Raw genomic sequence first — 16,122 nt, forward strand, 5'->3', positions numbered from 1 at the left:
TCACCGACTGACTGATAAAAGACCTGTGCCGAGCACTTCAAGTACTAAGTGGTAATTAATCCATTGTTTACGACTTGTACTTTGTACGAGACAGCTAGGCAAGTGGCACTTTTGGAACGATAGAACAGACAAATGTGCAGATCACTGAGTGTGCATTAAGTGGATTTAATAATATCTGATCAGTCGTTTGACCGAATCGTCCTACATTTTCAATATAACAGTGAAGTTAAGTGAGAGAAACTCAATAATGAAACCTATTATGTGTAGAAAATAGTATCAAGAGATACTGTCCATTTTGGGAGCTCAAGCCCCAACTGTAAAATCCCAAGACAATCAGCGTTTGACCATAGTGCTGCAATTTTGCAAAATATTTATTTTAAATAATTTTTCACAGTGTAACGAATTCGGAGAGAGCAGTGACAGAAATTTCTCCGAGTTTCGGGTTCACTTAGATAAACCACCACCAACTGCGCTCTCTAATAGCAGGCAATTTTACATACATACATATACCGCTACATTGGAAAATCAAAAACAGAGCAAATAAGAAAATTGCATTTGAGCAATGCGCTTCTAACAAACTCATACATTTGCATATCTGCAAGATATATGCCTCAGCAGTGCAGGTACATAGCGTGTTTGTGATTTGCCTTTTGCATTGCCTTTTCGATTTCGCTCTCTCTACAATTAGACGTCAGCTACTGTGGCTCTCGGCAGCCTACCATGACGGAGCGCTGCAGTTCATCGTAATTGCTGGGTTTTCTATAAAATGTAACCACACCACCGTCTTCCGTTCATTCGGAGTCGAACTCTTGAGCAGATAAGAACAAAACCGGAAAATAGAAGTGGTGAAGACTAAGAAAATTAGAAAATCAACAGCAAAACAAAACCAAGTGGTCGAAAGTGAATTACATGCATTCATAGATAAATACTCTATATATAAACTATACAATTGCAAGAACAATAAAAGTCATTGTGCAGCAAAGCAAATAAAGTGTAAAAGTGCAACTGATTTTCAATTTATGACCGTGGAAACCCGCTTCGTCGGAATAAGAATTTGAAACAAAATAAACGAAGTGCATCGCAGTCGTCACTGGAAAAGTGAAGCGAAACGAAGTCATTGGAAGGTTCTAGAATAAAAGTCACAAAACAACAAAAGCAAATATAACTATCAACTTCGCTTTAGTGAAGTGCCTTTACAGTTTAATCAATACTAATAACATTTAAACCGTGAATTGCATAAATCAAATTAACATCCGAAATGGCTTTTATGATGCCTGTCATGAAGAACAACTACGACATCTACAAGGATAGTCGTTCACGCAAAACATCGGAGTGCTCGACCACCAGCTCGAATGGTGGCGCACCCACATTGTCTTCCGCCATGGGTGTGCCGTCCAATGGACGTGTACGCAAAGTGTCAGAATGCAAGTCGGAGAGCTTTGCCACATCACCTTCGCACACCTATCGCATGCAGATGCAGCGTTGTCAGTCATCGCGCGCCTTTCCCCGCAACGCATCGCGTACCTCACACTCGTCAGCCGCTGGTGCACTGTCGCCAACCCGGTCCTTCAGCCAGGCCTCCAGTCCGCCCAAGACAATGAACACAACGGAAAGCCAAAACGATATCACGAAATTTCATTTGCGCCTGGTCGACAAGCTACGTAAGTCCTTTCGCAAGGACAGCGCCAAGCGTTCATGAGAACGGGAAAGCGTTCTCCACACAAGCAACAGTAGCGGCAGCTATCCCCATGAAGATGGCAGCACAACAAAAGCAGAAAACAATAATCTTAAACAAAATAGGGAAACGCGGCAGCGTTCGTTGGCCGACAGTCCGGAGGGGAGAGCAAGCAGAAGACAGTCGGCCGTACGCGTTGATGCCTGCGCGTTGGCGGATACCGCCACAACCCACAAGGAAAAGGAAAGCGATATCGTCGCAGCAGATGTCGTTGAAGACGCAGAGGATTGGCCCAAGTTCGAAGATAACAATATCATTGCAGCGCCGAGTTCACTCGCCGCTCACCTGGGGCGGCGCATCACGGCGCCCTTAACGCGTGCCAATCTCAAGCGTTGCCACAAGAAATTCGCTAAAATGCAACTCGCCGCCGCGGAGCAACGCTCAATCGTGGCTCAAATAGATGCCACATCAACAATCGAGTTATACTCCAGTTCGGATGGTTCAAGTTTGTTTGGCGGCGGCGGCGATAGACGTCAATTGCTAACGGGCAAGAAGTTACAGCAGAAACGTACCAAAAATGTGACAACAACAACAACTGTTACTGCCGAAACTACAGAGAAACCAAAGCAAGCGGAAGCAACTGGCCGCAGCCGAAAAACACGAAAACGTCTGCATTTCCTGCGACGTTCGACTTCCCGGTTCAGTTCGAAAAGCGCGCCGGGATAAGACCGTATTCCGCACCAGAACAGGCTTTGCATGCTTTCAGCTATATTTTGGGTTCCGTGTGGCAGCAATGTTGGCTTTAGATGTTTGGTACGCATTGCTTTTAGTTCGGCGAATCGAAGCGGAGGAAGCGTGGAAGTTAACGCTGTCATAGTAATCACGCACTCAAGGCCCAAGCGGGCCTGAAGGCGTATCGGCCGACAGGGGTTCGGTGCATACGGTATTTGACGCGACCAGCACAAATGCAAGGTCACAGCCGCATTGGTGGTTGGAAAATAAGAAGTAACTAGACGGACGAGGCAGCACGCCATTAAATTGCGGTGCAAGTTGGCAAACAGCCCAAAATATCGTAAATAGCTGAGTCTGGGCAAATGAATGCATCGGCGACAGCTAGTTGAAAAGAAAAGAAAATGCGCTTCAACGGTGCGCATTGCGAAATTTCACAGGCAACGGGGAACGGCAGATTGGCTATATTTGGGCTCATCCGGCGTCCGGTAAGAGAATATCACACAAAGACATAGATAAATAGACATATATTATAAATACAGGGTATATTTTTGCAAACAAATGTAGTAAATATTTTTAATGGAATACATTTTTACAAACTATTTGGCATTTGCAAGTATACTCATTTAATCAAACATATTTTTATATTATATTAAAACTAACGCAGTGTGATATGGAACTATTTGAGATACTGGTTGTGCAAGTAACAGCGAATAAATTTATTTTACTTAAATTTTTATTGATAAATTGCAACAAAAAGTACTAATTAGTGAATTAGTACGAGTCAGTAGGTAGTAGGCGAAATGGGTGATAGCATATATTAAAAAAAGTTTCAAAGGGTTTTCAGGGATAAATGCTTCCAAGCTTTTAGAAAATACGAAAACTTTACAAACTTGAAACTGCCAATTCCGAATTGCACTGTAGAGAAATAGAAAAAATAAGATTCACCGTGCAAAACATTGTAAAACTATAACTGAACTAGGAGGAAAATGTGGAACATGTTAAAAGAAAGTTCCACTGTCTGCAGCAGTTCATTTATAGTTCGTAAATAAAAAGCTGCTAATTATGTGTGAATTTTGTATAAAAATAAAAGAAATAACAGATGAAATGGACTTGCCAAGTATAACTTAGAGTTTTCTGCTTTGTATAATTTATGAATGTTGAACATTACTTACATATATATATATACACATTACTTATATACGAATAAATATAGTAAATTTGCTTAAAATATCTATGTTAAGTGAAACGCTTTAAATGTATACAACCTATACTTGTCTACAAGAAATATATCTTATTGTAATAATATAGTTTATAAGCATTTCTTTCTAAAATTCTTACGAAAAAAATAAAAGAAAACAATAAAAACTTGTTAATATCAAAAAAATCTGCGATTGCACTTTCCTTTAAAATTTTTATTTTTAAAGAAATATTCCTATTATGCTAAGACTATTTCAGAAATTCACTCGATCTTTACTTGGCTAATACAATCGAAAAGGAAGCGGGCAGTGTAGAAGTCTGGTGGAAGCATACCATTAACGGTAATGAATGATCTCATCAAATAACCCCGGCAATTTTCTATCGCTTTCAAACTATGATATGTAATTTGATTGATAATAGCGAAAAATGATATTATGCACAAGGTATCAGCTTATAGTTTGAAGTCGAGTAATAATATTTGTTTTAGAATAATAATTAATTTTGATAAAAGTTTATGCTTTGCCTCGGCGTTTATGTGAGAATTATTTTCTAACCCTCCGACTGGTAGTCACATACACGTATTGCACACCTGATTTTTTTTAAATTTCTTAATTAAACTCTAGTCACATATGTCTGTAATTATAATCAAATAGCCATAATTAGCTGTCAAGGACTCTACAAGGACTCCGCTTCGTTCTCACAAGCCGACTCCTTACAAAAGTATAAATCAAGTAAGTATGCGTGTTAGGAGTAAATGTACGTATGAAATGCATACTGTTGTCTCGCTTATTAGAATAATGCTTAGCAGTTAAATACAATGCTGTCCCACTAGGTCTTGAAATGTGTATATATGTATGTGTGTTTTAATAATGCTTGACGGCCTTCACCTAGTTTCGCGCGTCATACCCCAGGGTCTCAAGGGGAGATACAAAGGCCTGCATATCAATTTGTATATTTGTTCCACTGCCTCCAACTACTTTACTGTAAAACTTTCGCTTGCATAATAAACGTTGTGTGTGTGCGCATGCAAGTTCTCGCCATAACGCATACGAAATGACTAGATAATTGAACAGAAATTGAAGAGATTACTATGCACTCATGAGGATTAGTATATACATATATACATATACACATTCGTAAACGCATATACCATTAAATCCAGTTAAAATGCATATAATAGAACTGTGCAATTTCAAAAATCTCATGTCATGTGCTCGCGCATACTTATTAAAGCACGAACATGCACTTTTGTGGCAATATGTTAAAGTAGCTTAAGTCGATTTAAGTTATTTTTAACTATTTTAACTAACTATAAAATCAACATTTAACGAAAAGAAAGAAATACAATAGCATTAGTATATATGGAGGTATCTACTCATTGTATATGTATTGTTGTGTAATGAGTTTCAAAGAAAGTACGACGACAGCGCCAATAAATGAAAGGGCGAAGGAGTGAAAGGGTGCTGAACTGAGTAAGAATGCATGAAGACTACAAATATATTATAATGTATTTACAAATATTACGTTTACATTGGCGCCAATGAGACGAGTTAGAAAATTAAAAAAATCTCAGTGAATGGTATATTTAAACAAAAATAATTTCAATTTTAAATTGCTAAATTCAAGTAAATAATGTCTATTCGTTTTACTACAACTAGTAAATTACTAGAACTCCTTGTGATTTCAAATGGCATTCACAAAAGCAAAAATGACAAATGTTTACATCTGATTATGTAAGAAGCCTTATGAGTTATAGCACTTCAATATGAATTCAACAGGCAGTCAACCACTTCAATGTATTTCAACTGCAATTTTCCAGTGCTAACCGACTTTTATGACATTTGACTGGTTAATGGGCGCTCATGTAACCACCCACTTGGCGGCTAAGTACACACTCCTACATACATACTTATATTGGCCATATGCAAATAAAGCGGGTATTGTGCCAATAAAGTGCAATTGGATGACAGTTCTTAGTCTCGCTTTTTCCTGCACACAATTTCATGAATTTTATCAATTTGACGCACACAAAGTATGAGTATCTCTATTTTGACTAGTCATATTGCGTTCTTTCCCATGTGATTTATGATTTAATAAATGTGAATCGAATCAACTCGCATGTGCTCGTATATTACAGTTATAGCATATACTTTATACGAGTATTTGCCTTTAATAGTTGGCGTCGCCTTTAATAGTTGGTGTCTGCAGATGTTGGGAATGAAACTAGAAGTTGACTTTCCGCATTCTTTGCGCGCGAGTGTATATGAAAGAGGCACGAACCAATAATTACAGGGTTTCATTAACAATACTAAACTAATGTTCGCATGTAGTTGTTAGCGCAATAAATAAGTTAGATAACAAATTTCAGTAAGCAGCCGTTGAAACGCATTATTTTCGCAAGCTTTTTTTTTTGGTTTCATTAATTTCCGTAGCGTTAATTAGTCTTGAGAAAGCGTGCTGAAATCAACTACATTTTTACGAATTGGTGAACTATCTTAATACAATAAGCACAATGTCGAGACTGACCACATAAAAAGGCCGCCTCTGAAACATTTCTAGGTTTTCCCTTCAATGTACTTGCCGCAATCTGATACACAATGCGGAAATGGCTGTGGAAATGGTTGCATTACAAAACCTACTGCCATAGGCGACTATGGAATTTAATTAATTTGTCATTGCAGCATGGCATACATACACTGGAACAACAAGAACAACGCAAACAGGAGTTATTCTTCAGCTTTAAACTGTTAAATGGAACCTTAATATTAAATTTGATATATAATAATGGGTAATAATATGCCGTTCAAAGAAATTTTTCACAATTTTGTATTTATATTCTTCAATGTGTAGCAGTTATTCTTTTAAGCCTTGTTATATAAAAAATGTAAACATAGTATATATTGGCCAAGTGAATGCCTCCGTATACTGGAGGATGGGATCATGTGTAGAAGTTCACGCAAGTGAGGAAAGTTTTTGATTGTCACTCACTTGGGAGTGGCCAGAAACGATTCTTCTCCACATGGTTCAAGCAGCTCACTACTTCCGGTTTTAGACCAAGTATCCTCTGGGTAGCCAACAGACATCCGTTTGAAGGCGAGCTAAAGTGAGAAGGCGAAGCCCGCTTATGCGGTTGTGCGTAGGGTTTGGGACCCACCACATAAAAACACCCCCCAATGAAAAATCTACGAAAGCCTCGGATGAGACACCCCCCTTTTGATGACGACCCCTGCAAACGTTTTAAGGATAATGATATAAGGGCATGCACCTGGAATGTCCGGACCCTTAATTGGGAAGGTGCCTCTGCCCAGCTGGTTGATGTCCTCATACGACTTAAGGCTGACATCACCGCCATCCAAGAAGTGCGATGGACGGGACAAGGACGGAAGAAGGTGGGTCCTTGTGACATCTACTACAGCGGCCATATAAAGGAGCGCAAATTTGGTGTTGGATTTGTGGTGGGAGAGAGACTCCGTCGCAGAGTCCTGGCATTCACCCCGGTGGATGAACGTCTAGCCACAATCCGCATCAAAGCGAGGTTCTTCAACATATCGCTGATTTGCGCCCACGCCCCAACGGAAGAGAAGGACGATGTGACCAAAGATGCTTTCTATGAGCGCCTAGAACGCACCTATGAGCGCTGCCCCCGCCACGATGTAAAAGTCGTGCTTGGTGATTTTAACGCCAGGGTGGGTAAAGAAGGTGTCTTTGGCACAACAGTCGGAAAATTCAGCCTCCATGACGAAACATCGCCAAACGGCCTGAGGCTGATCGACTTCGCTGGGGCCCGAAATATGGTCGTCTGTAGTACCAGATTCCAACATAAGAAAATACATCAAGCTACTTGGCTGTCTCCTGATCGAAACACGCGGAACCAAATCGATCACGTTGTGATAGACGGAAGACATGTCTCCTGTGTTTTAGACGTGCGTACGCTCCGAGGACCAAATATAGACTCGGACCATTATCTGGTCGCAGCGAAGATACGCACCCGCCTCTGTGCAGCAAAGAATGCCCGTCAACAAACACAAGGAAGGTTCGACGTCGAAAAGCTGCAATCGCAACAGACAGCCACGAAATACTCTACTCGACTTGCACTCCTGCTCTCTGAGAGCACTCATCAGCATCTCGGTATAAGGGAACTGTGGAACGGCATCTCAAACTCACTGCGTACCGCTGCAGCCGAAACAATTGGTTTTCGGCAACGACAAAAAACAAGCTGGTACGATGAGGAGTGCCGTCTCGCAGCGGAGAGAAAACAGACTGCCTACCTCGCAACATTGCAAACGACCACAACACGTGCGGGATGGGATAGATACCGAGAGCTGAAGAGGGAAGCGAGACGCATTTGCAGACAAAAAAAGAAAGAGGCCGAAATGCGTGAGTACGAAGAGCTTGAGAAGCTGGCAGACAGAGGGAATGCTCGAAAATTTTATGAAAAAATGAAGCGACTTAACGAAGGTTTCAAGACCGGAGCATCCTCATGTAGAGACCAAGGTGGTAATCTGGTAACCGATGCCCAGGGCATACTGGGATTATGGAGGGAACACTTCTCCGAACTGCTGAATGGCAGTGAGAGTACAACACCAGGAGATGGCGAACCCGATCCCCCAATCGATGACGATGGAATAGATGTTCCATTACCCGACCATGAAGAAATTCGAATAGCAATTACCCGCTTGAAGAACAACAAAGCAGCGGGGGCCGATAGATTACCGGCAGAACTATTCAAATACGGCGGCGAAGAACTGATAAGGTGCATGCATCAGCTTCTTTGCAGAATATGGTCGGAAGAAAGCATGCCTGACGATTGGAATCTCAGTGTGCTCTGCCCAATCCATAAAAAGGGAGATCCCACAATCTGCGCCAATTACCGTGGGATCAGCCTCCTAAATATCGCATACAAGGTTCTATCGAGCGTATTGTGTGAAAGACTAAAGCCCACCGTCAACAAACTGATTAGACCTTATCAGTGTGGCTTTAGACCTGGAAAATCGACAACTGACCAGATATTCACCATGCGCCAAATCTTGGAAAAGACCCGAGAAAAGAGGATCGACACACACCACCTTTTTGTCGATTTTAAAGCTGCTTTCGACAGCACGAAAAGGAGTTGCCTTTACGCCGCGATGTCTGAATTTGGTATCCCCGCAAAACTAATACGGCTGTGTAAATTGACGTTGAGTAACACCAAAAGCTCCGTCATGATTGGGAAGGACCTCTCCGAGCCGTTCGATACCAAACGAGGCTTCAGACAAGGTGACTCGCTATCGTGCGACTTCTTTAACCTGATGCTGGAAAAAATTATAAGAGCTGCAGAGCTAAACCGAGAAGGTACAATCTTCTACAAGAGTGTACAGCTCCTGGCGTACGCAGATGATATTGATATCATCGGAAGCAACAACCGCGCCGTTTGTTCTGCTTTTTCCCGCATGGATAAGGAGGCGAAGCGAATGGGTCTGGAGGTGAATGAGGACAAGACGAAATATCTCCTGTCATCAAACAAACAGTCGGCGCATTCGCGTCTTGGCTCCCACGTCACTGTTGACAGTCATAACTTCGAGGTCGTAGATAATTTCGTATACCTGGGAACCAGCATCAATAACACGAACAATGTCAGCCTCGAAATCCAGCGCAGAATAACTCTTGCCAACAGGTGCTACTTTGGACTGAGTAGGCAATTGAACAGTAAAGTCCTCTCTCGACGAACCAAAATCAAGCTCTACAAGTCGCTTATCATTCCCGTCCTGCTTTACGGTGCAGAAGCTTGGACGATGTCAACATCAGATGAGACGACACTAGGAGTTTTCGAGAGGAAAATTTTGCGCAAGATTTATGGTCCTCAGAACATTGGCAACGGCGAATACCGCAGACGATGGAACGATGAGCTGTACGAGTTATACGACGACATTGACATAGTTCAGCGAATAAAAAGACAGCGGCTACGCTGGCTAGGTCATGTTGTCCGAATGGACGAAAACACTCCAGCCCTGAAAGTGTTCGATGCAGTACCCGCCGGAGGAAGCCGAGGAAGGGGAAGGCCTCCACTCCGTTGGAGGGACCAGGTGGAGAGCGACCTGGTTACACTTGGGATCTCCAACTGGCGCCGAACTGCGAAGGAGAGAGACAGGTGGCGCACTATCGTCGATTCGGCTATAACCGGCTAAACGGTTGCAACGCCAATCACATACATACATATAATAATGGGTAATAATATGCCGTTCAAAGAAATTTTTCACAATTTTGTATTTATATTCTTCAATGTGTAGCAGTTATTCTTTTAAGCCTTGTTATATAAAAAATGTAAACATAGTATATATTGGCCAAGTGAATGCCTCCGTATACTTCTGTCAGCCTTTGTTTGCAGAATTTCCGGTATGCCGCTGCACATTACAAATATCAAAAATTTATACAACATACATATGTATATGTATGTACATATTTGTGAGTATATGCATTTAAGCAACACGTGTGTGTAATTGATTTTATATAGCCATCCGCACCTTTTTTTTAAATAACAAAATTTATTAATGGAAAGTATAAAAATAGCTCGCGCAGAATGTGTTCCAAGAATTTTTGTGCATGAACATACTTATATACAAAAATGTATGTATGTATGTGCGCTTATTAAGTAAGTTGTCTACAAACACAGATTCAATTTACATTTTACATCATTCGTGAGCAACAGAATCGCATATTCATGCGAATATTTTGTATAAACAGGTTAATAATATTCAAACACGTGTTAAGTGGCTTGGACATTGTTGCAGCCAGGCACGAGACCAAGGACTTAGATGGCAAGGCGGTGGCGCATATTAGTGGGAAAGGCAGTGAAAACCTGCAAGTGCTGTTGTAAAGCGTTAGCCAATACAAACATACATACATATGAATATATGCAAATTAGAAACATAAGCATATAGAAAGATATGCATGCGATTCCCCTCAAGGTGAGCCATGCGTCAATACACATGTACATACATACATACATACGTCTGCATTTGGCCTTCGCGCTAACACACACGCTTGTTGCACTCACTTTTCAGCAACAAACACACAAATAGCACGTGCATGGCAAAACAACAACAACAATGAGCAGAAATTAAGAGGTAATTCTAACATCCGAATTCAAATTTCAATTACCAACGATTGATGCATCAGAAACGTCGTCGAACGCCAGCTGGCGCTGCTAAGCGGTAAACAATAGCTGATTTTTGTTTTTGTATACAGCTATCGTTTCCTCCATTCAAATGCGAACAACAAATAAGTACTTATTTACTTGGGCAAGTTAAGTCGCAAGTAGTTAATTAAATTAGAATAGAACACATTCTTAATTGCTCGTACTGACATACTAACTTGTTTACCTACGATATCGGCGTTTGGGCAACGGTCGCGAGTGGAATTTAATGACGTTTGACGCAACTTATTTCTTCATTGTTTGGCAATAACAAAAGCCAGAGCAGTCGCATCTGCCAAAACTATTTGAGAATAACAGGAGATGACTGCAACGACCCGCCGAATGGGCGTCGAGCCAAACCAATGCAAAGAAATGCAGTGAAAGAAACTTAGAAATTAGAATAAATTGTAATCGTTCTATATTTGAGGCAAAATGGCATGACATGTATATAAATATATATGTATGTATACTTCAGAATGTAGTGGCGATCATGAATTGTGCCATGCAGCGCTTTGTGGCACGACAAATAAAATCCGCAAATTGCAAATCTTTTGCCAGAGAATACAAACACAATGTTGCATGATTTAATAATTACACATATCCACCAAAAATAAAAGCGAATCAAAAGAGAACAAGTATTGCATTGATGTCGACAATTGAACTAGAAGAGACGAGTTTATGATTCCCCACAGGAAACCCGAAACTTCCATCTGTGCAACAAGCGAATCCAATGACATGACCTACACTCAGTTCGGTCGATAAAAGCGAACGCCAACACAAAAGACAAGTGCACTCAGCTGCGAAGGTGGGGGAGCTATAAAAGCGCATAGACGAAAAAGCAGGACAAAACTGCGAAAATTGCCAGAATTAGGAAACTGTTACACACCCCTTTGCCGCGGATTTGCTCCACTTGCCATGTCACTGGGGTGGGTGTACGTGCAGAGAAGCACGTCAACGGCAGTGAGGTCGCCGCCCTCAAGAACTTTGACGCAGCAGTGGTAAGCAACACCCCCGAGGTGTATTCCACTGGAAATGGGGCTTGTTTTCCAGTGTACGACTGCTTGAGTAGCGAAGTTCGTAGTAATATTGCACGCGCTTATTCGGCAACGCCGCACAAACGTGCGTACAAACTTCCTGGAAACCAGCACGCGGTGCGTAACGGTGCAATGGCGAGGGAGACACTGTGCGGTTTCCAATAAATGACGAAATGTTTCATGTACGTATACGAGTATATATTTCTTTCAAGGACACTTCTTAGGGAGCGCGGGAGACATTTTACCAGAAATGATTTTGGCGAATCCCTCGGACAGCCGAAATATGTAGAGCATTAATAACGCTGGTTCGGCTTTCAGCTGTTCGCTTTCCGACACGCGTCTCCCCGTGCTTGTGAATATGCTAACATACACCCAAAACTTCAAAAGAGCGCAAGAAAGCAGTAGTAATGAGAGAAAGAAAGCTGAAGACATAAAATTCGGTGTGGCGCTGGCGTTGGGTGCGGCGGTGATGAACAGAGTGGCGCACGCGACCAATAAAAAAACAACTTTCACTTCAAATACAGAATCAAAACAGAAAACCATAAAAGTTATTCACCTCGACCAGCCATGGCATACAGGCGAATCAAGCATTTGTCTTTTTTCTTTTTTAATTTTTGAATCATTTTGAATCAGCGCCTACATGAAAAGCGATTGCAGGGTTTTTAAATTGGTTTAACTATTTTTAATTATAAAAAATTATGGCGTTTATAACTGCACCCAATCTTTTCCCTCACCGTTACACGAGCACAACACAGTTCCAAGTTTCTTTTGGGTAACAACTTAAAGTGCCGAAAATGAATGTAAATGAAGCCACAAACACGCGACGTTTAATAATATATTAGACCAAAGCTAAGTATTTGGTGCAACGTTTAAAATACTCGTACAAAAAGTGCCCCCTAGTCGGTCAAGGCAAACGCCTCCCGAAACAACCGAAAATAGCAGGTGCGTTGGTTGGTTCGTGTACCGCAGCTCTACGAAAAGAATCACTAAACTTAAAAGGACACTCAATTTAAAATTTAGTTCTACTTTTTCCCTTAAGAAGCGCGGTTGTTTCAAAGCAAGCTTGAAGAAACCAAACACTTCAACATTATGACCGAGGAACTTGTGTTGAATAAACCTTCAAAGCATACGCCAAAAACACTATGTTTCCACGGTGCGTGGGCTTGGATCATACAGATATTTCTTATCGTATTCCTCATTGTTGGCATATTGTATATTTTGCGCAAAATCAAACAAGGTCCATACTATCGCAAGCTCAATCGCATCGATGACAAGGTCGTTATTATCACTGGCTGCAACGGTGGTATTGGCAAAGAGATCGCTCTGGAGCTGGCGCGGCGTGGTGCCCGCATTTATATGGCCTGTCGCGATGCGGCCCGTTGCGAGGCCACGCGTTTGGAGATTATCGACCGCACCGGCAACCAGCAAATCTACAATCGCACACTGGATCTGGCTTCATTGGAGTCGGTGCGTCATTTTGCAGCCCGCTTCATTGCCGAAGAACAACGCCTGGACATTTTAGTGAATAACGCAGGAGTTATGGCTATACCACGCGCACTTACCGCCGATGGTTTTGAGTATCAATTCGGCGTCAACCACATAGGACACTTCCTGCTCACCAACCTGCTGCTTGAACGCCTGAAGGCTGCTGCGCCCAGTCGCGTGGTTGTGATGAGCTCCTTCATGCATCTCTTCGGGCGCATTAACAAGGATGATCTGAACAGTGAACAGCGTTATTCTAAGATCTTCGGCGCTTATAGCAACAGTAAGTTAGCAAATATATTGTTCACGCGGAAGTTGGCGAAATTATTGGACGGTACCAGCGTAACAGCAAATTGCTGCAATCCCGGCATGGTGGATACCAAATTGATGTTTCACAACCGACAGCCGGCTTGGCTGTGGTACATCGTCCATAAACTTTTCGGTCTGGTCGCTCGCACTCCTCGAGCAGGTGCACAGACGGCGCTCCGCTTAGCGCTTGATGCGAGCTTGGAACGTTCCACAGGCGGCTACTACTCATACTACATACGGTGGCCTTTACCACCGTGGGCCACCGACAAAAAAATGGCTGACTGGTTATGGCGTGAGAGCGAGAGGTTGGTCGGGCTAAGCCGAACCGAACGCATCGAAACAATCGCAGTGTGAGACATGGCAGTTGCAACGTATTTAAAGATTGTATTTGCGGCCGACTGTCGCAGCGACAAGCAACGCAACTTTGTTCAGTTAATGTTGTATTAAATTACAAGTAAATTATAGTAATATAGATATGGAAATAATAAAAGATCCATTAGTAATCAGCAGATCGAAATATATATAATATTTAAGAGACGAAAATATTTTCCATATGATGTTCGAACTTCTTAGCGAATATTTAAATTTAAGTGTTAATTGCACTTATGGCATGTGAAAAAACAACAAAAACAAATATAAACTTGGTTTCGTAGTAGTTTATAAACGTACATACATATCTATGTATATGGTAGTCTGCGAGTGTGCCACAGCCGCTGTAAGAGCTCTAACTCTCAGCGGCTGGCATATAAAAAGCTGGTTTTTGCTTGTTCATGTTCGTATCATTCCATCTTCACCGTGAGAGACCTGCCAGAGGCTTTAGTGTTTGGCGGCCGGTGGTTGTAGCAGGCAGTGTATTAGCCAGGTTATTAAAAGAAAGTCACAAAATTACTACGCACCGAAACGAAATTCGAAAGCAACTACTGAAATTCGAACATACTTGGACTAAGTGGTGCAGTGATGCCGATGGAAGTTAGTAGTTGGCAGTTAGTTGTCTGTAACGACGCCTAAAAGAAAGTTGCATTGTGAGTAAACAACGCAAAAGCACAAAGCAAGAAACGAGCATTTAGTTGGAAACTCAAAGTTTACATTTTCCATTCGTACATATACAGCCATTGAATATGCCGGATGAAGTACTCAGCCCTTTGGAAGACGAGGAAAAATCATTGTGTTTTCGCGGTCCCTGGGCTTGGCTGGTGCTCATCACAGTCTGTTGTATCGGCATTGCTGTGATCATGTGGCTGCTGCGCAAGTGTGTACAGGGGCCCTTTTATTGTAAAAAGACACGCATCGACGGTAAAGTAGTGATCGTGACGGGCTGTAATACGGGCATCGGCAAGGAGACAGCCATGGAGCTGGCGCGTCGGGGTGGACGTATTTACATGGCTTGTCGCGACGCAGCGCGTTGTGAAGCCGCACGTTTGGAGATCATTGAACGCACACAAAACCAAAATGTATTCAACCGCACACTGGACTTGGCTTCATTGTCATCGGTGCGCCAATTTTCCGAACGTTTTCTGGCAGAAGAGCAACGCCTGGACATTCTTATAAATAATGCCGGTATAATGGCCACACCGCGCAAGCTTACCGTAGACGGCTTCGAGCAGCAGTTTGGTGTGAATCACTTGGGTCACTTTTTGCTGACGAATTTGCTGTTGGAACGCCTAAAGACGAGCGCACCCAGCCGCATTGTGGTGGTAAGTTCAGCGGCCTACATTTGCGGACGCATCAACAAAAACGACTTGAACAGTGAGAAGCACTATTCAAAATTTCTGGGCGCCTACTGTCAAAGCAAGTTGGCCAACATTTTGTTCACACGAAAGTTGGCTGAACTGCTTAAGAATACGGGCGTAACCGTCAACTGCGTTCATCCCGGTATAGTGCGCACTGAATTGGGTCGCTACAGCATTGCTACACATTGGTTCAATGCGATTTGGTTGCGCGTATTCGGCTGCTTCGTGAAAACGCCCAAAGCCGGTGCGCAGACAAGTTTGCGTGTAGCATTGGATCCGGCGCTAGAGAAGTGCAGCGGTGGCTTCTACGCCGACTCGACCAGTTTGCCGTTACTGTCGAAAGCCAAGGACAAGGAGATGGCGGATTGGTTATGGAAAGAGAGCGAAAAGCTGGTCGGCTTGCAGGGAACGACGAATGCAGTGCAAACAATAGTAGTGGATCAATGAAGCTGTGTCAAAGCTACGTATCGCGTCTTTCTGAAGAAATGTTTCAGTCTTTGTCATAACTGTTCGTTTTCTGATTATAATCACATAATTTTTAAGTTTCTACAAATATATACTCATATTACACACATATAATTATTTATTTCGACATGAAATAAAAACAACAACAACACTGAGAGTGATAGCACCTTAGTTCAAACGAAATTTGATATTTTTTAATTCACTTTGTTTTGGTTTCATGTGGACAATAGTAAATATTTGTTGAGGTTTCTTAGTTATCACTTTCACGATTTGCTACTCTGACATTGAACCTATTTCGTTAGTACCGTTTACCAGTTATTTCTACGC

At 42.1% G+C, this 16,122-nt stretch overlaps 3 protein-coding genes across 3 annotated transcripts; all 3 read left to right on the plus strand.

Moving 5' to 3' along the window:
* The first annotated feature begins 776 nt into the window (after positions 1-776).
* On the plus strand, positions 777-1,746 carry LOC105212703 (uncharacterized). Its single transcript, XM_011184865.3, has one exon. It carries the CDS (start codon positions 1,259-1,261, stop codon positions 1,697-1,699), a length of 441 nt encoding a protein of 146 aa, XP_011183167.1. The 5' UTR covers positions 777-1,258; the 3' UTR covers positions 1,700-1,746.
* Positions 1,747-8,816: 7,070 nt separating this feature from the next.
* Positions 8,817-14,129, plus strand: LOC114804059 (retinol dehydrogenase 12-like). Its single transcript, XM_054231487.1, has one exon. The coding sequence runs from the start codon at positions 12,899-12,901 to the stop codon at positions 13,952-13,954; it is 1,056 nt and encodes a 351-aa protein (XP_054087462.1). The 5' UTR covers positions 8,817-12,898; the 3' UTR covers positions 13,955-14,129.
* A 277-nt stretch (positions 14,130-14,406) lies between these two features.
* On the plus strand, positions 14,407-15,978 carry LOC105212701 (retinol dehydrogenase 12-like). The gene is made up of 2 exons (XM_054231486.1): positions 14,407-14,622; positions 14,710-15,978. Exon 2 carries the CDS (start codon positions 14,719-14,721, stop codon positions 15,775-15,777), a length of 1,059 nt encoding a protein of 352 aa, XP_054087461.1. The 5' UTR covers positions 14,407-14,622; positions 14,710-14,718; the 3' UTR covers positions 15,778-15,978.
* The last annotated feature ends 144 nt before the right edge of the window (positions 15,979-16,122 follow it).

The sequence above is a fragment of the Zeugodacus cucurbitae genome, chromosome 5 (assembly GCF_028554725.1).
Source record: "Zeugodacus cucurbitae isolate PBARC_wt_2022May chromosome 5, idZeuCucr1.2, whole genome shotgun sequence".
NCBI lineage: Eukaryota > Metazoa > Arthropoda > Insecta > Diptera > Tephritidae > Zeugodacus > Zeugodacus cucurbitae.